Source organism: Cariama cristata, unplaced genomic scaffold (assembly GCF_000690535.1).
Source record: "Cariama cristata isolate BGI_N322 unplaced genomic scaffold, ASM69053v1 scaffold30296, whole genome shotgun sequence".
In the NCBI taxonomy this organism is placed as follows: Eukaryota; Metazoa; Chordata; class Aves; order Cariamiformes; family Cariamidae; genus Cariama; species Cariama cristata.
The window spans coordinates 14,997-35,603 of record NW_009623151.1 but is presented as its reverse complement, the minus strand read 5'-3'; the positions used below and the strand labels follow the sequence as shown (position 1 = coordinate 35,603).

At 39.3% G+C, this 20,607-nt stretch overlaps 1 protein-coding gene across 1 annotated transcript; it reads left to right on the top strand.

The window, feature by feature from the left end:
• Nucleotides 1–352: 352 nt before the first annotated feature.
• MFSD6 (major facilitator superfamily domain containing 6) lies at nucleotides 353–18,737 on the top strand. Its single transcript, XM_009702632.1, has 6 exons — nucleotides 353–1,896; nucleotides 7,182–7,279; nucleotides 12,858–13,019; nucleotides 13,600–13,698; nucleotides 15,792–16,072; nucleotides 18,518–18,737. Exons 1-6 carry the CDS (start codon nucleotides 353–355, stop codon nucleotides 18,698–18,700), a joined length of 2,367 nt encoding a protein of 788 aa, XP_009700934.1. The 3' UTR covers nucleotides 18,701–18,737.
• Nucleotides 18,738–20,607: the final 1,870 nt, after the last annotated feature.

Below are 20,607 nucleotides of genomic sequence, written 5' to 3'. Positions count from 1 at the left end.
GCACTTAATTGCTACAGTGACTTTGAATATATAAATTATTCTCTGTCCTAAACATGAAAGATTTTTTTATCGCACAATATTAAAGCTGCTGTTCGGAGAACTTCACAGAATTGGTCATAAAACACATTTTTATTGATGTACCACTAGTCTAGACAAATGGCCTTCCCCAGCCTGGTATTGCATATATTGCTTAGGAATGTCACTTATAAAAAAAGAAGCTGTCTTTGTCCTTTATGACTGGCACTGCAGGTGTGTTCCCGTGTGGTACCTTAACCATGTTATGTTCTATTTGTTTGCAGGGTAGCCCTAGTTCCTTGAGAGTGCACCAGATACTGGATGCTTGTGGTAAATCATGGCAGCTGATGATAAGATTGCCATTTTAACTGATGATGAAGAGGAACAGAAGAGAAAGTATGTGCTTGCTGATCCTTTCAACGGCATTTCCAAGGATCAAGACTTGCCGCCCCATAATGAATCCCCTTCAACAGAGACAACCACTGTCCCAGATGAAGAGCTAGATTGGTTAGAAAAGCACTGCGTCAAAATAAACAACGATCTTCTGATCTCGAAGGTCTTTTATTTTTTCTTCTATTCTGCATATGGCTCGCTCTACCCCTTGCTGCCTGTGTATTACAAGCAGCTGGGTATGTCACCCAGTCAGAGCGGACTTCTGGTGGGCATCAGGTACTTTATTGAGTTTTGCAGTGCTCCTTTCTGGGGAGTGGTGGCAGATCGCTTCAAGAAAGGGAAGGTCGTCCTCCTGTTTTCGCTTTTATGCTGGGTTCTGTTCAACCTGGGGATTGGATTTGTTAGACCAGCCACCTTACGATGCGTACCAAAGGGCCTTCCCCCAGCACATCCCACCAATGCAAGCAGCCTTTTAACAACAGTTTCGCAGAACGCCTCGATGTCTTCTCCACTGACCACGGCGAGTACTGCATCCCCAGAAGTTCGCAGGAAGAGGCACCTGCTCACTTCCAGTCTGGTCACTTTGGAAACAACAGGGACAGCTAATCCTGAAATAACATTCCTGTTACCTACACAGAGCAGTGATGTGGAGTTTGTCTTGGAAAACAGTACCCATTTGATTTTGAAAAACACCACCACTAGTCCAGTCTCACCGGGGAACGCGACTCCAAGTACCACCCCAGCTGCCGTCACCACAAAGCTGGTGCCTTCTGACCAAGCTGTGCTCGTTTATGATCAACAAGAAGTAGAAGCCATCTTTCTACTCATTCTGCTGGTTGTCATAATAGGAGAATTTTTCAGTGCTTCCTCTGTCACTATTGTGGACACCGTAACTCTGCAGTACCTCGGCAAACACAGGGACCGGTATGGATTGCAGCGTATGTGGGGGTCTCTGGGCTGGGGGTTGGCCATGCTCTCCGTGGGAATTGGCATTGACTATACCCATACAGAAGTTGTCATTGAAGGTCAAGGATGTAAAGCTCCTGAGTACAAGAACTACAGGATAGTTTTCATCGTTTTTGGTGTTCTGATGACAATGGCATTAATTGTGGCCACCCAGTTTCGATTTCATTATGCGCACTTCAAGCAAGACGAAAATAAGAGAAAAGAGGTAGAAATCTCACAGGTGGACAGAAATGCCTCCAATGAATCCTCCGATAACACTTCTACCAGTATGAGCCAGACACAGTCTTTCAGTTTTTGGGACCTGATAAAACTGTTGTGTAGTATCCAGTATGGCTCAGTGCTCTTCGTGGCATGGTTCATGGGATTTGGATATGGCTTTGTGTTCACCTTTCTTTACTGGCACTTGGAAGACCTGAATGGCACCACCACTCTCTTTGGAGTTTGTTCTGTGCTCAGTCACGTGTCTGAGCTAACTGCCTACTTCTTCAGCCACAAACTGATTGAATTGGTTGGTCATATCAGGTAAGATGTTAGCAATCATTAAAGAGCTTATACAAAAAACGTTGAATTTCAGGTTTAACCTTGTGTTACAAAATAAAATTCAAGCTAATCCTTTCATTTTTAAAATTCCAAGCCCTGCTCAGTTACGTAGCTTGCCTGATGGAGTTTTTGATTGCTGTTTTAGGAGTTGAAAATGCTCTGAAATGCTTCCTTTGCATTTGAGTTGCATGTTAATGCATGCATTATGCCTGGCATGGTAACCTTTTGCAGACAGTTCTAGAAGACATCATAGTTCACTGATCAAAGCTCTGTTAGAGATCTTTACAAACCGCCACCCACTCAAGGATTGTCTGTTTTGACATATAAATACCATTAATTTTACAGTTTTTTTTCCTGTGAGGAGCAGCGTTATGAAAACCTCCTGCTTTAGCCTGCTCCTCCTTGCAGGGCAGTTCTTTGCCCCCACCGTAGCCTGGAAAGGTGTGACTTGCATGCTAAGAGAGGAGGAGGATGAGATGAAGCAGCGAGGTGAACACCTCCTGTGCACATGCCCTCGTAATCAGACTCTGGGTGTTGGCAGAATGAGGTTGCAGCCTGGTAGTGTCGCTTACCAGTTCAGTTCCTTTCTCTCTTCCTTTAGTTGTAGCTGTGTGTGTTAGCTACTGAAGTGAGATGGCTGTGCAAGGGCTTCTTCCGTTGTTTTTGCCTTCTGTAAGTGAAACTGAGTACTTGCAGCATGTTAGCAAACATTGTTTTCCATTAAATTCACGATTGACTTAATTTCCACATATTCTAAATCCCTTCACTACTCTTTAAGAAAAACTCAGAGGAGCAAAGATAGGGTGGAATCTGTGTTAAGGAAGTTGTGTAAAGGTTTGGGTTTTTTTATATTTACTCAGGTATTCTGTGCAACTGAGCACAGTGTTGTGTGCTGTTAGCATCATGTCCTTTCCAAATGCCCTGTTTATAATTATACAGTCACTGAGAGATAGGTATTTTTTAAGCTGTCTACACTGTTCTTTTTGTGCATTCTGTCCTGTGTTTTTGATCTTTGTTTTTTTGTTTTGCTTTTATTGGGATGATTTTTTTTTTATTCATTTGACCTCTACTAAAAATGTTTGAGATGCTTAGCACGGTAATTAGAGAGATTACTTAAAATTTTTTTTTTTCTTCCTTTAAACTGAGGGAGATCTCTTTACTTTGAGTCAGTCTTTTAATCTCTGAATTTTACAGTAATTAGTATGAGAAAATATGACACCTTGCATGCAAAGACTGGAAGAAGGATATGATGATGGAGGAGTGGTGAGAACAGATCACAGTCTTGATAGCTAAAGATAGCTTAGGTATGCTCTTTCAGTGTATGTTGTTATAGTACAAAATTCAGGCTTAGACTTCAACTAGAGAAAGAACGAAACACAAAAGAATGGTAGGCTTGTAAATAAGATGAAATAGAAAAGGACAGGAGCATTGGCCAGTAAAAAAAAGGATGATGATGACAGGATTAACTCCTCTTTTTTCTTCTTTGCACTGTTAAGCCTATGAAGCCAAGACTGGGTTAGGATTAAGTTGTTTAAACACTAGCTCCTATTTGCAATGAAATAACATTCTTTATACCTACACCTGGGAAATGCACATTAGCCATATTTTAATGTTGTCTAATGCGTAATTGTGTTTAGTCATCACAGTTTGAGATGTCTCCTTCTGGTTGCCTTTCTTGTACTTTTTGAACTTTGTATAATGCATGGTTTGTTCAAGAGGCGGCAAACTTTTTTTTTTAAGAGAGGAATATATAGGAGTTCATAGCTTATATTCTTTGATAGTTCTGTGTATGCCTGCTGCCTTGTAGTACAGATGTTCATTCTCCCATTAATAAGAACCAATAGCCTCCAACTATATATCCTTCTTGGAACTGTCTTAGCCAGAAGCATTTGGGATCAGGTTATTTGGTGGGTTTTTTGTGTGTGGTTTGTTTGTTTGGTTTTTTGGGGATTTTTTTTTTCTAATTATCTGTTTTCATAGCTCAGAATTCCTTTCTGGGTTGTTAGACTCGTAGATGTAGGCAGTCTTTCTGCAGTATTTATTTGAACATTAAAATTCAGTCTTTCCTTCCTGTCCTAATTCTTTGAAGGCAGGCATGACTACCAGAATTGCGTGCACTGTGACAGTAGCACAAAGCACGCTATTGACTGTCCTGTAGAACTGCAAGAACACAGGCTTTATGCCCCTGTCGGATAGAAGCTCAGTTTCCTTTTCTAGCCTTGTAAAGCTTTCTGTTTCTACCATTGTATGTGTTGGCATATAAGACCCTTACAACATTTTGAAACCTATTCTGTTTTCACAAGTTTTGTTGGCTTTGTTTGACTAATACTCAAATTATTGTCCAAGCACTTTAAGCTTGACAAAACTGAACATGTGGTGATTAAAATGCCTGATTTCTGACTTCATTAGCTTTATTGTTCATACACATGTACACTGCAAGTGTGCATATGTTATACATGCTGCTAGTGTTCCTGACATTGTATATTAGCAGGTCACTACATGAATCTGGAGCCATGACAGTGATCAATTCAGCTAGAAAGCTGTTCTGTGATTGTACAGATTTACGAGGGGAGGGAATATTGCAGATATTCAAAGGGTATTTTTTGCCTTGCCTCCTCCAGCGACCTTCTGAGAGGTGACAGACTAGATTTTCATTTAAAAGACTTAAAGAGTTAAAAAGAAATAAGTAATCAGCAAGTGTGGTGAAGGCCACAGGTTCTTTGTGAGGGTATCGTGATGGAAAAGCGTACAAAACTGGCTATCAAATATTTAGGCACCATTGTTGAATGGTATCCTGTGTAGAAGCACTCATAACTGCCACTGAGTTTAGGAAAATGATGCTAATCTCTGAAAATAACCTCCTGCTTGAGGTTATGCTTGCATGTGTTTGACCACAGTTCCAGCATGTGAGTTTTTATAGGAGGCAGAGACTGGTAGCCATGGCTGTAAATGGCTTAGTCTCCTTAACATAGATTCAGTGCTTTAAATGTTTAACCTGTAAATTAAATATGGTGTCTCTGTGGATACTGCATATAGGGTTCATAAGGAACATCTGTTTACATTTTCCATTTAGGTCTGATAAAGAGCCTAAGTAATTATTATAAATAGAAAGTCTTTTCAAAAATGTAAAGACATAGAAGTTCTTGTGTGACATACCCCTCTGAAACCATAATTATAGAAATCTTCATAAACTGTAATTTACCTAAAACTCTGTACATATTTGAAGAAATTAAAACGTAGAACCTGACTAAATTGCTGCTCTTAAACTCTGAATCCAGATCTTTCTGCAAGTGTAACATGGTGGAAAAGCACAGGTAGCCGAGTGTGTTAGTGGTAATGGAAAAGCTGTGAAGCAGGAGGAGACCTCTTCACATCTCTTGTCTGGCTGTGATAGGTAATAGTCAAGATGGGAGGAAAGTTCTTGGTGCACAGGCAAAGTTTTTGCTAGACCAAAGTGAAATTAAGCTGGCAAGAACTGCTCCTAAACAAAGAGCTGGGCACATCTGTAGTGCTGATGAGGAAAACCAAGTATATGGTGAGGTAATTCCTTTGTACCCCAGGGGTGTGCATCACCCCAGGCCTTACAGGTAGGGGAATGAGGAAAGGAGCCTGCAGACCTAGTATGTTTGCTTACCTTTTGTGGCAAATGTGTCCTAATACACTTCAGAAATGTGATTGTACATAAGAATTGCATTAAGTTGTGGCTATGAAAGCAACTGAATTATTTGTTTGGAACAGAAGTTATTAATTAAAGGGGGAGCTGAAATTTATGATGCATGACGCAAAGAACAAGTTTGTTCTCTTTATTGTATAATAAACTTTTTCATGGCTTCCCATGTTTTCTTCAATGAATGCTTGTGCTTGTGTTGCCTAAAGGCAGCTTAAACCAGCTATTCATGGACCTCACGTGTATCTGGAAACAGCACAGGTTGATCTGATGTGTGGGGTTTTTTTTTTTGGTGGGAGGGGGAACTCCTGCAAACTTACCTAACTTGTTGAAAGTAAAATATATTGTCTTCTCTAAATCCATGCTGTTGTGAAATGCATACACCTGTCTTTATAATTTTGAATGGTTTTTGATACCACTGAAATGACGAAAACTATGGTACTGGGGGTTTTTACTGTCAACATTTATATTTGGAGACCTCAAATGTTAACAAGATGCTGGATTTTTATAATTGCATCTCACTCTAGATTTTTCAGTGGCTGTGTACCATTTAATTAAATCTTGGTCTGCTTTTGTAGAGTAACTAACTAAAAGCAGCATGAAGAATAACGAGCCCTTTCACAGTGTCTGTGCTTACACCTTTGTTATCAATTGCATTTATTTCACTTGTGCCAAACCAAGGGTCAACCAAGAAGCCATGTTTGGGCAATAAATTATCCTTGTCTCTGAAAAAATCTTTAAAGGATGCTATAGCATTTTTTCTTAGGCTGAAAACATTTTTTTTTAATTAAGTCTTTGTTTCCTAAGATCCATTAAAAATAAGAGAAAGATAACTGGATGAGTAAGCGCCCTGGAGGTAAGCTAAACTAAATCTGAAAACTGGAAGGGAAATTCATCAGGTTAAACATGCAAGGGGAAATGCACTGCACGAATAGTCTTTGTGCTTCATTGTTTAAAAACTGCTAGAAGAGCTTTTTTTCTCTTCGTTCTGAGATGCAGCATCTGCTGCTTTTCAACAGGATGGTTAAGTTTTATCCTGAGGCATGTTGTTATAAACCATATTGCTTCTGTGGGATGTGTTTTTAGAGTAGTTTTGAGCAGTTTGCAGATACTGGGACTATAAACTTCTATTAATTGGGGTAAAATTAATTCATCGAATACGAACCTGCACTAGCCTTACATTAAAATGGCAGAATGAATCTCTGAATGTTTCGAAAAGAAGATTGTTTGGAAGGGCTGATGAATGTACTTAGAAATGGTCTCTCTGAAATACAATCCCCTGTAGAGTGTGGGGTGGAACTACAGAGCTTAGTTAAAAGTTCAGTGGATCTGCTGTCCCTTTGAATTTTTTTTTTTTCCATTAGGATTTTGAAGAGTCCTAACTTTAGCCTCGGTTTGAATACGTGTTTGGAGTGGGCAAGAGGAGAGTTTATGTTTGGGTGGAGGACTTAAAGAATGTATTTTGCATTGAGCAAATGCTTTAGACTGGCAAACCATTTGTAGACGTGCAAATGATTTCTGAAGCGGTAAGCTGTATTACAACATACCAAAAAAGGAAAGTGCAAACTATCCTGACTTCTCTTTTCCTTACTTCCTTTAGAGTACTTTATATTGGTCTTGCCTGTAATACAGCTCGATACATTTACATCTCATATCTGGAAAATGCCTGGACTGTTCTTCCGATGGAAGTATTTCAAGGTAAGACAGTGCAGTAATGTCCTTCCAGTATAAGATCAGGTGCTTACATTTATCTTGTTTTCAAGTGAACTGTGATTAAGTAAAAATCTGGTATTTCTCTATTTTTTTTTGACCACAAATATCCCAGAAGACCCAGGTTCATAAAATGTTACTGTTTATCTTGGGAAATACTTGACGTCAAAAGGGTGGGTTTGCGTTTGATTGTGCATAGTTTTTTTTTTTTATTCAGACAGAACTGTGCGAGGCCAACACACCCTTTAACTAAACAAAGACAGAAGCATGAGTTGGGTACACACCTACTGCAGATCCTGTTTGGTGGTAAATGTGAACTTCATTAAATGCAAAAGGTTGTGGTTCTTGAAAGGATGCTATAAAAAAACCCACAATCTGAGTCATTCTGTCTCTATTAAAATATTCTGTAGTTTTTTCAGTGGTATTGTTCAATCAGTACCTGTAGACTACAGAATTTTTTTTTAATGGCTAGAGAGCAATTTATTTCAATAGCTTTGTGCTCACAGAGCTTCTCTAAGATACTTGCCCTTTAACTAATTTAATTAGAAGGACAGGGGTGTGGTCTATGAAAAGTAATTTGAGCCCTGTTTTCAAATCGTGTTGTCAAAGAAGTCTGTAAGACTTCATTGCAATGTTAAGGTATAAATTGTTCTAACTAAGATTTTACAACTTTTTTTAGTGTCTTTGTAGTGGGTACCACTTCTCAAAACCAGGAAAAATCTAAACTATTTTACTTTCTATGTCTTCAGTATCTGAAGAACACTGAAGTATTTGAGTTTGTACACTTGCAAGAGAATGGTTAATTTAAATGCAGAAAATGTTTTCCCTGCCTTTAAAAATAATTGTACCATCTTTGTTAAAGCCAGTATTTTGGATTTATACAATACTACTTACAAAATTTTCCACAGATTATACTTAGAAGTTTTATTCTTCTATGTGCAGTATAATTTGAATTGGCATCAACTTTTTCTACTATATTTATAGAAATCTTTGTAAGGTAGATCTTAACTTGAGTTATAAAATGCCATTGGAGAGCACTGTGTAGATCTCTACATATACGTAGAAAGAGATCGGTTTGTGTTCTGGCTCCTTACCTCCCAGCTAACAAAACCAGTTATTGTATTAAAATTGCTACAACAGCAAGCTTCTGAATTTTGTTATTAAAAAAAATCCAAACCACAGCTATTGAATTGATACTTCATCATTCATACTAAGTGTTAAAATATGAAAATGTTACAAAGAACCTGAAGAATGCATATTTCTTATACTCTTGCGGGCTTAATCATCTAGGAGGAACAAATGATGAATACAAAGTTTTGGATATTGCCTTCTGGGTAATCCTGTTTTTAAAGATACCCCAACTCAAAATACAGGAAAAATACTTGTGTCTCAACAATACAGCTATAAGTTTGTGCCTGGAAGTATCCTATAGTCATGGCTGAGGAAGAAATTTCTTTTACTTTGAATTTTGTTTTTATTCTGCTGAAATTTCAATATGAATTGCATAATATGTAGGTTTGCCTTTGCAGCAAGGCTCTGAGGGAGCTGTTCCGGTGGGGTTTTTTGTGTGGTGTAATCGAGATTTAAAGAAAAAAAATAAAGACCTTCAAAATCATACTTTCTCAAAAATTTAGCTGCCAGACTTTACCTAGCCACTGCTGAATCACGTACACTTCGGTTAATCTTGCTATTTGCAGTTATTTATAGTCAGCAAATGAGAAAGTTAAAAACAAAACACACACATAGACACGCACAACTCCTCCCCAACCCCCTAGCCTCTTCATGTTCTATGTGCACTTTTCAGCCTGCATCTGACATTGTTTATTAGTGTCCGTGAAGTCCACAGCTATACTGTATGTGTGTCTTAATTACATTTGTTATGTTCCAGCCATCTCATTCAATGTTGCTGAATGGGAGATCAGATTTATAATTTTGGAAGTACTGTTGACTTTTCCCCCCACCCCTTTATTCTTTTTCCCTCCTTGCTCTTACCGGTTTTGGTCTCTTCTTGATTCATTATTTCTTTTGCAGCAGTTACCAAATCCTGTTTCTTTCCTACATATCCACTGAATCTGTTGGTAGGGGTAAGAGATGACACCTTAATGAAATTTGGTGAGGTGGAAACTCTTATTGTTAACTGAGTTTGTTGACAGAGGGAGGTAAGAGTTGTAGCTGCTTTGCATATGTAAGGATTAGAAGTTTTTAAAAACAAAAAAAAAGTGGATTGTGCAGAACATGTGAGTACCATGTGGACCACGTGACTGCATGAAATTGATAGGTCTTTTAAATCCCTTGGTGAAGTCCTTGTTAAAATTCTACATAACTTTTTCCAGGAAGCTGTAAAATTCTATGTAAACTCCAGTTCCATCAGCTGGAGGGGTTTTAAGGTCAACAACAGTTTCAGCTGACTTTTGTGAAGAATTTCTTTTTAATATGTCTCTGCAATACAAGAAGGATTATCCCCATGTGCTGTGCTGAAGGGCATGGAGAAATTTCTGGAAGGTGACTTGGCGGACTGCATCTATTGATTGTAATAAGAACCATGCTGTGTTTCAGTTGCTGTCTGTAACTGGAATGAGGAGGGCTCTTTAAGCGCATTGCCCTTTCAACAGAGTAACTGAGGAGCTTTAAAATCGCTGCTTTATTTAGAGTTTTGAATCTGTAAGCTATATTGACTTGCACATGCAATATATGAAAATAAGAGCTTAGGCTGAATCTTTAAGAACTGAAAATTTCAAGACATCTTTGTAGGCAAATGCGTATATATGTATATATATGTCGTATATATGTATATATATGTCGTATATATGTATATATATGTCTTCAGTCTGCGAACACGCAAGCCGTCTTTTTCATTTCACACTTAACAGATTAAGTTTTGGTATGCTAGTTAGCAGCAACTTACTGTTCTAAAGCAATGGTCCAAATTCTCTGCTTACAGCTATGCTAGCTCACCAGGTTGCATAACAGGAATTTTCTAAATCATAAAACTATATTGATAACCTGAAAATTAGCTATTTTCACTTGGCAGTTATCCAACAAACTCCAAAACAAGCACTAGTCTAAGTGGTGACTCCTACTGGTGCTCCAGCAACACAGTTATGACTAGACAGCAAAAAGCTTGGGTCTTTAACTGGCAGTAATTAGGGTATACCTCTCTTGAAAGAAATTTGGCTCCCCAAATCTTCAACTCTTGGTTTAAAAACTATTAGTTTAAAACTAAGTTGACTAAACATTATTATTCTAAGTATAACACTTGGGTTGTTAAACTGGTGGTTAGTGGTTTTAGCAAATAATGTCAAAATATATATATCGTGAACAACTCCTTTTAAAGAAAGAATTGTGGTTAGTAGTAATCCTGACCAGACATCTTGTAAAAGTTGTTGTAAAAACTGTTCCAAATAGTCATGGCTGTATAAATAATTACAATAAAAATCACATTAGTAATGTACATGCTAAAAAAAAAAAAGGCGGGGGGGAAGCCATACCTTTAAAGGCAAGTGAAATAAGCTGATTTAAAGGTATGGATTTGTTTTTAGAGGAACTGGGAACACTATGTTCTATCCAGATTGCCTAGTAGATGTGTAAACGTCCAAGAACCTGTTGGTTAAGTTATGGCCTTTTATTTTCAAACAAATACAGTTGTATTGTACTTCACAGTTCAAACAATTTCTGATATGTTCTTGATTTGCCTGGCTTTAAAACTTGACTTGCTCTTTAATGGCTGATAAAACTGGATGTTTGATATCCTTTTTAAAACACAACCACATTATCTATATTAGATTAGCTTTGCTTTGTTATTGAGACAGTTCTTGGTTGCTATTTTCAGTGCATACATGGGTCTGCATTAAAAAAAAAAGGCAGATATCAGTGAGTTTTAAAACTCTCAGGTTTTTTGCATGGAAAATCCTTGAGTTTTAAAGCCTCACGCTTTAAATGGTAAAGTAAAATACACTCATCCTAACGTAAGCTTTTTATTTTTCAACACAGTGATGTACTATTACCAAAACGAGCTTCGCAATACATAAAGGTGGCCTTTACAAACCCAAAGCTTGAGAAATTTTAATTTAGATTTGGAATGAAATTGACCTGTACAGCCTCATGGACATCTAACGTGTCTATGCCTCAACTGTGTCAGTTCCATAGAGTGCTATTTATCATTTTACAGCTAAGCAAAATCCAAGTTATTCTGTGAGTATGTTACCAAATCGTGTCTTTTCTTGCTCTTATGAACAAGTCTTCAGCCTAAACGCCTAAGTAATTATTGAGTGTCCAACTGTTCATTAATAAGTCAAGTGTAGAGGACAGAAACATGTTGACTGAATCATCGGTTGTACCAACTTTTTTTAAAACTGAGGCAGTAGAGCTTAGGCATTGGTGAGCTGTGATGACTATTTTTAATACCACTCAAATAAGAAAAAAAAAATATTCCCACTCAATCTGAGGGTGGCAAAATAGCTCAGGCTTATTTAATGCGTGATGAGCTACAAACCTGTTTTGTTTTTCCAACTTCTCCACAACCCTCCCTTTTCCTGTCCTGTTCTTCCCCACTCCACAAAAACCCCACCAGGGAGGTGCTCACAGACGAGGGCTCCACTTGCAGCCTGTTTCTGCATTGCTGATGGTCCTTCGCCGTCTTTCCCCTTAGCTGTCCTTCTGCGGTAGGAAAAAAATGTTCGTAACCCTGAATCTACAAGGCACATTGCCAGAAAGAGACTTCCAAAAATCTCTGCTGGGGATCAGGGGCTGGCCTGGGTGCGTGACCGTTGTTTGTAGCAGTGAGGACCTCCGCGGCGCTGGGTCCACGGAGCAGGAGTGGGTGAGATGTGAGGCGGCAGCAGCAGCGTGCAGCAGCGCCTACGCAGGATGCAGTCATAGCGGGAGGAAGGGCATGCTGACTCTGCCTCTAAACAGCAGGTGTGAAAATCGGCATCTTTGGCCTACCCTGAGGAGCTTGCGTGCTTTTCCCATCCAGACCATTCAGTGCTAAATGCAGAACGTGTTGGTGTTGAGTTCAGAAAGAGTTTGCTTGGAGGCGGTTGGTTTTGGGGGGAAGTGAGAATGGCAGAAGGGGATTAATTCTTGCCTCTGAAATGACATAGATGTCTCTGATGCTGTTTGGATTTTATGATTGCACTGCCTCCATTGTGGCAGTAAGGAGGCTGCTGAGAGGCAGCAATGCTTTTAATAGCCTGCAGCTTACAAAGTCAGGACCGTATTTCAAAGACCCCAAGTCACTCTCAAAAGGACGAGGAATCTGGCAGAGAGACTTTTAAGGCACTTCATTTAGTCTTCCTAGGGACTGTGTCTCAAGAAAAGAAGTGAGGTCATCTTAGAGGGAGAAAGAGCTATTGACAGACTCTGCGGAAGGAGTCGTCATGTCTCCCAGTGGCTTGGTTGCCAGTATCACATTACCAAAAGCTGATATGTACTTCATGGACATTTGTCAGTGAAGAGATTTTGTTGTTTCTCTCCAACGCATGCTCCAGCTGATGAGTGCAGTTGCTCTGATGTTGTGCGAGTATACTCTGGACCCTGTACTCTTCACAGTATTTCATCTCTCTAGGTGTCACGCATGCGGCTATATGGGCAGCTTGTATTTCGTACCTTAGCGCGGCAGTGCCTCCGGAGCTGAGAACGTCAGCCCAGGGAATCCTGCAAGGTCTCCACTTGGGTCTGGGCAGAGGATGCGGGGCTATGGTTGGAGGGCTTTTGGTCAATTACTTCGGTAAGCAAAAATTGTATTGAAGATTTTTATTTTATTGATTGAAGTTCTAGTTTTACTGAACTACCAGCTTTACACTTGTTTATGCTTAAGGTATTGTTATGTTTTAAAGAGTAATATACTTTGTATAAATCATGGAAGCCTAGAACTACTCAGGCTGGGACGGACCTCAGGAGATCTCTAGTCCAGGCCCCTGATCAGAGCAAAGTCAGCACTGAATTTAGACCAGGTTGCTTATGGCTTTGTCCTGTCAGCATTACAGATTGATTAAATATGTTATGCTTAGATATTTTTAGTATTGTGTGAGCAAATCTCCAACCTGATCCGTAAGTAAGATGAATGAATCCTTTGTGAGAGAATAGGTTGATACTATGCAGCCTCTCGATGAACAAATGAGAATCTAATTACTTGGTTAAAAATCCTTTGCAAAGCCTGTTGAAGAAGTGTTGGGGGAGGAAAATGTAGTGAAACAAGCTAATAAGAGTCTACATGGGACAATACATAGCCAAGGAGTGCATAATGCTGACTCATTTTATTAAGTAAGTAGATTCTCAATTTAGAAAAAAATTAAATCTCATTGCAGGTCCTGCTGCCACATTCAGAGGAATAGGGATGGCTTGTTTAGTGATTCTTCTTCTATTTGCACTGATCCAGTGGCTCTTGGTTCCTGATGAAGAAGAAGGTAAATATTCATGTTACTGAGGCACCTTTTTTTCACTACCTCTGATTTCTGTAGTGTCTCTGAAGCTGCTCCCTGCAACTTTAATTTTGTATGTTTGATGTCTTTACTCACACTCAGTTTGTTTTCAAGTAAGAAGTTTTTTCCTGAGCAATGATAGAAATTGAAGTGATGTGCTGCTGCTGTAAGAAGGGCAGCATTGACTTCCTGGATGTCGACAGGAGGAAAGCATAACATTTTTTTACCTGTATGTCCTCTCAGTTCTGGGAATCCCTTAGGTTAGTCTTAACAGCTATAGTGAGTCACTTCAGTTGCATCAGTTCTTTAAGGTCATCTTGACCGCTGCATGCTCTCATATTCTGCCAGTCCGAGCCACCCCTGCCAGAAATTGTAGAGATGGCTTCAGAGGACACAAACTTTTATAGCTGCCTCAGTTCTGTTCTGGCACCTGAGAAGTCTCCCCTCAGGTGGAACTTGAACTTTTTCATCTCTACCTTTATTAATATAAAGGCTAACCGGATTTAGCATAAATCTCATTCTTACAGAGACAATAAAACTGGCAAATTCTGAAAAGTCATGAATTTCTGAGCTGCTTTTTACCTAAATGTTACTTTCCAATATGAGCTTTGAGTATGAAATGAAAGTTAGTTTTCTTTAGCTGGAATATTAAGTGAATTGTCCTTGACTGGTTATCAAGTTGCCTGTACTGAAGTGTTCAAATATTTATTTTGCTAGAATTTTCTTCACCCCTGTTCAAATGATGATGGCAAAAAATGGAAAGGTGAAAAGGATATTTGCTGCTTCAGTTTCCCATCAACTTTCGGTTATTTACATGTGAACCTACAAAAGAATAGCTTGTTCTTACTGTTCTTATTCTATTTTGCTTGTTTCAGTCTTTGGTTTTCATTTAATACACACTACCGATCTTAACAGTGTGTATCTTAATTTTAAGCATGGTAGTAATTAGGTTGCTTTCAACCAGACCAGTTGGATGAGTAAAACTAAGCATGTGGTCAAGTGTGTGCAGGATTAGTCTCTTCATTTCTTCACTCCTAGAGAACATCCAGTGAGTACTATCTAAGAGTCTGTAAAGAAAACGTGGTTTTATAATTTTGAAAAAAAGGTCTTTTTAACTGGTAAAATATTTCTACTCAGAAAAAATATTTTCTCAAAGTTTACAGAATATGTTATTTATGGATTTGTAGAGAACATACAGCTATTACTTAAAATATCCAACAGTTTTTAACAATATGTAATTACTTTTTGTATATAAATACTCTGGCTCTTCAAGATTGTAATGCACGTTGTGTTGAGTCATGACAGTCATTTTATGGATGACATTTCAAGACAGTTGTGAAAACTATTTCAGATTGTCGGAAGACCTCAGATGTAAAGGTCTGTTGGGAGGATTTCTTCCTTTACCTGAAACCCTGTAACATACTTTGCCTCCTCCAGTGTGTCACTGACCTTGTTTTCTCACTAACTGCGTAACTCCATTGTAATTATGGAGGAATGGTTCGTTTCTTAAACAAAGTAAGTGGTGAAAGTGTAGAACAACTTCTTAAATCAGTAGGTTTAGAAATTTTAAGATCAGAAATGGCCGTTATGATGTAGGCCATGTGACTTCACCGAATAGTCCCTGTTTGAAGCCAGTGTTTAGTTATGAGTATGAGTGAGTTGTAAGATGCAGGCTTTATGCAGAGAATGAAGTTTGCTACAAGTCTAAAAGGCTGATTTTTCCAGTTGCATATAACATGAAAATGACTTCTTCCATGTAGCATAAAAATACAAATTTCTAATAGCTAGCTGGGAACAAATGAACCGCTTCATACTCATTAGCCCCTCCTGTTTGTGGAGACATCTAAAATAACCTCGCTGCAGTTGCGGAACAGTCTTGCTTGTAAGGCAACATCCACGTCACGTTTCCCTAACTAGATTGTGGCCTGTCTCGCTCCTGGCTGTTTGTGCCAGTGTTCTGCTTTCAGTACAGTGATAACCATATTATGAAAGCAAGAAACACTTTGTGTTGATTGTCTGCTTCACGTTTTTTTAAGCTCCATTGGCTTTGCCAGTGATTATTTTGTTTTAAACTTCAGAAAAGACAATGCTGGCAGAAAGGATCCCAGTGCCTTCCAGTCCTGTTCCCATAGCAACTATTGACCTTGTACAACAACAATCGGAAGATACCATGCCTCGTACTGAGCCCAGACTCCCTCTAAAGAAAACTAAACACGAAGAAGAGCAAGAGGATGTGAACAAGCCTGCCTGGGGCATCAGCTCTTCTCCTTGGGTCACCTTAGCTTATGCTGTCTACCAGATAAAAGAAATGGTTAAATTATCCAAAACCAATCCAAGTCCCGAGAATCAGCCTTTGCAGGTAATCTTCTAATGTACAGGAAGTTCTTATGTATTTGTTAGATGCTTGAAAACCTTCATAGGTGTGTAAATCTGTTAGTACCTGGCAGGTATCCTCTGTCAGCTTGTAATAAATTTGGAGTTGTTGAAATGCTGCATGAAATTGAGTTGTTTTTTATATATAGTACAGCAGGCATAACTATATTTGTAAGTATTATCTTCCTGAATATGGGAGGAGAGGGAGAGACAGAGAAAGAGACTCTGTTTTACAGGCTTGGATATACTTTAATTCCCTTTAAGTTTACATTTGTTTTTGTATTAGTTGGAATGTGCGGGTTATGCATTTTGCAAAATCTACAAGGCGATAATGGAACATGAAGATGCAGCACTGCTTAACAGAGTGTAAAATGATTTTTATGTAGTTTTGCTTCCTTGGGTGATGCTGTCAAACTCTACATGGTTGCAGAAATAGGTGTTCCAGACAACTACTGATGGGCTACAGAGCTTTCTGTTCAAATAAAGTTAATCTCTTTTTTTTTATCTAGAGTTACACCAGATAAGAGCCGTTCTATGACTTAAAATGTCTGGTTACTGGTGCTTACTTTACACCATTTCCCTTCTGTCCAGTCTCCCCTCAAAATACCTTTTAATAGCTTCGTCAATGATTGGATGGGCTTGGATCTTGAGCTATCTTCTAATGCTTTGGACATGCCTTTCAGAATGAAGCTGAAGCATACCGCTTAAGCAAAGTAGGGAAATGCTGTCAATGCAAGTTTTAGAACAGCATAGTTAACGTTAAAACCACTGTGTTTACCTGTCTGGAAGGAGTGGGTGAGGTTCCTTCTTATGCATCCCGTAGGCGTAAACACAGAAATGCCTTTTCCACAACTGCTGTCTTTAGAAATGGGTAATTTGGGGTATGAGTGTGAATCAGCGGAGCAGAGCGTGTAGGAATTTCATTTGGTCAGCGATCTCCTGCCTTTCTTATTTGTCTTTATTCTTGAAAATATATTACAGGCATGTCTGCTTTAGGTTGGTTGGGTTTTTTGTTTGGTTGGTTTTGAACTTCCCTGAGTCAAAGAATGTGTTTTTTATAGTGACACTGAAGATACCACAGGGTCTCTGACATCAAAGTAATTTGTCCAGACAAACCGCTCTCCTCTCCTTGCCATTGGTAAATGTCCTCAGGGGCTTGGTTAGTATAAGCTGTCCCCTTTTAACTGAGGGAAAAGCAGTCGCACAGAACGTACACAATGAACATAGCAAGAAAAGAATGTTTTGCAGTTGTGTAGTGCCTGAGAGAGACTTGTCCAATACTGCTGGACACCACCCAGCCACTCCACTGACAATTGTGAAGAGGCCAGAACGGCTTTCGTGCCTGTTCTCTATGGCACGTGACCTCTTCATTATTCTTTGCTTCCTGTAAAAATACAGTGCTGATACAAAAGTAGTTCTTGTCGATGTGCCAAATTCAGTTCACCCCATTGTATTATTTTCTTCATCATCTGTATTCTCTGAAATCTCTTATCCCTGTTTCAGTGCCCCAAAAGGACAAACCTGTTGCAAAACAGTTCAGGTTTTGTGCCCAGTCATTTATTTTAGGCTGCTGATATGAAAGTACTGAAACTAGAAAAAGGCTGCCCACCTCTTACTAAATTTCTTAAATAGCCGCCTTTAAAAAGCAAATAGAACATTTGGAAGGAGAGTCAGTGCACAGAAAATGGAATTAGTGACAAAGATTATTCCTTGTTACTTCATTAAGACTTTGGCTCAATTTTGCTACTGCTCTGTTATACTTCTTCAAGCAAAGGGACATACTTGCCACATTCTCTATTCTTCAATGCAAAACAAGTAATCATAGAGAGCGTGTCATCTAACGTGAAACGTGTTAGTGTGAAGGCTTGCTGTTTCAACCCTGGGGAATGTAACTGGTGTTTAAATGTGCTCTTAATGTTCCTTAGTATGGCCTGTTTGAGTAGACTGGATGGAATTGTACATCAGTACTGCAAAAGTTCTGCCATTCAGAAAGTCTGAGCGGTATCTTGGGGAGGGAGGGAACTATTGAGGAAAGCTGTATTTAAGGACCATAAAAAAAAAAAAGTATAAAATTGTTCGGTCAAAAGAATGATCTTGTCTGAACACTTTGAAGTCCAGTTGATTGTGATTTTTTTTTTTTTCCCCCTTGAAACACAACAAGTTTGTTTTTTGCATGCTTCTTGGGAAAGTGCAGTTAGGAAAAGAGATGGAAGGTAAGCTACTGTCTGCTTGCTATTAGTGTCATCTGGATTTAAATGTACTACTTTTGCTTTGCTTCTTTAAGTTTGCTTTGTTACGTTGCGGGCATTCAAAGCAAGTGTTTTGTGAATTTCTGGAAGTGCCTGAATGCATCTGGGGGTATACCACTGGGGGACAGCATCATGAACGTTTATACTTACTTTTTGCATGCAATCCTTTCCCCTCTCTTTAGAAAATCAATGAGGATTGCAGTGCTTCATCAGCCAGCTCAGCAAGACAACCCCAAAATCCAGCAGATTCTGGGCAGTCCAGAAATTGTTCAGCACCAACACCTACAGCAACATCAGATTCCCAAGTAGATGGCGACCGCGTTGTGTTGGATCATGATGCTCAGCCTGCTGCTGCAGGGCCCTGAGATGCGCTCATCTTAGCAAATCCAGTGCATGGAATTCTGCTTCTCACCTGGGAAACGCTGGAATAGGAGCTCAAAAGTAGGACTTCCTTCATCTTAACGACCATAATGTGATGCAGTGCAAGCTTTTAACTATATAAAGAATATTCATATGACTACACAGAGCAACATGAGCAGGGAAGCCAAAAGTTCGGAATTCTTGAGGGAAGTGATGTGCCTGATCTAACGGTAGGAAGAATTCTTGGCTACTTCGCTAAAGCTGAGTCAAGTGCTATGAGATTTCTTTGCAATCTGTAGAAAAAGGGAGTTCACTCCTCACTTGTTGAGGCACAGAGTATCTGAATTGATTGGGTAATTTTTTTCTTTGAATTTGTTCCCAAGACAAAAATAAAAGACTTTTTAGGAGAGAAACTGAATTTTCCTGCATAGTCTATTAGAAAATATCAGATCCAATAAATATAGGAACAGCATGAAACTGTGTCTGTAAAGATTTCTCAGAAACAGAGTAGCTTTAGGAAGCTATCTTCATATTATGGTGATGGATTAAGTAAAACACACACATATTCAAAGAATATGTTTTTGAAGCTAATGTTATCTTGTTTGAGATAAAGGTTTAGTTCTGCAAAGCAAAGGTTTTGAACTGGCGTTTTAGTGAAACAGAAAAGCTGGAGGAAGGCTTCTGAAGAAGTTAACCTCTGTGCTTGCAGCCCTTCGGTCGGGCATAGGTTGTGTGCATTTGGGTAATTTTGGGTTTGATGTTGTATTGAGACAAGAATCTTTGATCAAGATTGCACAACCGGAGATTGATCAAGGGTTTCAATGGGCACACTGTCTTTTTGTTTTTTTTTATTTCATCATCTATAGAATTGGTTTATTTAATGCGGTGTAGTTACTGTGGTTATTTATTAAGAAAACAGTAAGCTTTAAGTGCCTAGGGAAGGTGGGGGGTAGGGAGGAATCACCTAAAAATCTTAATGATTAGGATTATAGGGGCAAAGTTGTTGATGCAGAAATCAAGTAGAATGAAAGATTCTCAGGAGGAAGCAAACCTAACTAAATTGCAGTACGTTTACGCAATTACTTTGCCCAATGTCAAGACACTGGAAGACTTTGGATTATGTTTTGTTACGCTTTTCAATATTAACTGCAGCCAGCTCGCTTGCTGGTGCATAGTGAAAATTGCTGCTGGAGAGAAGTCCTTGGGCTCAGGGAGGAGTCTGGGGGGTTTAGTCAGGATAGCATGTTGGCCCATTTGCTTCTACTAACAGCTTGTTCCTGAGAGATCCCGAGCACTCTGCTCCTACGGGACTGAGCGAGTATTGCTCAGCCCTCCTTGAAATCAGATGGATGTGAGGTGTCAGGCCTTCCACAGGAAAGGTGTGTGCTGTGGGACTGTACGGTGGTCCAGAGGCAAGACAAACAGGAGCACAGGAGGGTTAGGGGACAGAGGAAGACGGCAGCAGCTAAGAACGAAAGGGGGTGCGGAGTTTTCCCCACTTTGACATCCAGTTAGCTTGACTGCAGGGACGTCCCATAGTTGTGCTTTAGCTCTCCTTCTTCTAGAAGAACCCATGTTTTGGTGGTGCCTGGGACGAACACCATAGACAAAAAAAGAAACATTGATGACTAGCCACTAGTTACTTTTTTTGCACTTGAACTTAAATGTACTGTACTCACGTAAATCCTCATGACTTGTCTAAGTGTCCTTTAAAATCAGAGATGTATTTATTGTACGTTTGTATAACTTGGGAGAGACCTACAGACTGAACAGGTGACAGGACAGAAGGATGCTAAAAATCATCTTGAGGCAAACCAACCATTTGTTGAGTTCATCCTGTACGGTGTTACCTCAGCTGCTACTGCAAAGCACCTGGATTGTGAGGTGAAGAGCTTGTACACTGTGTTTACAC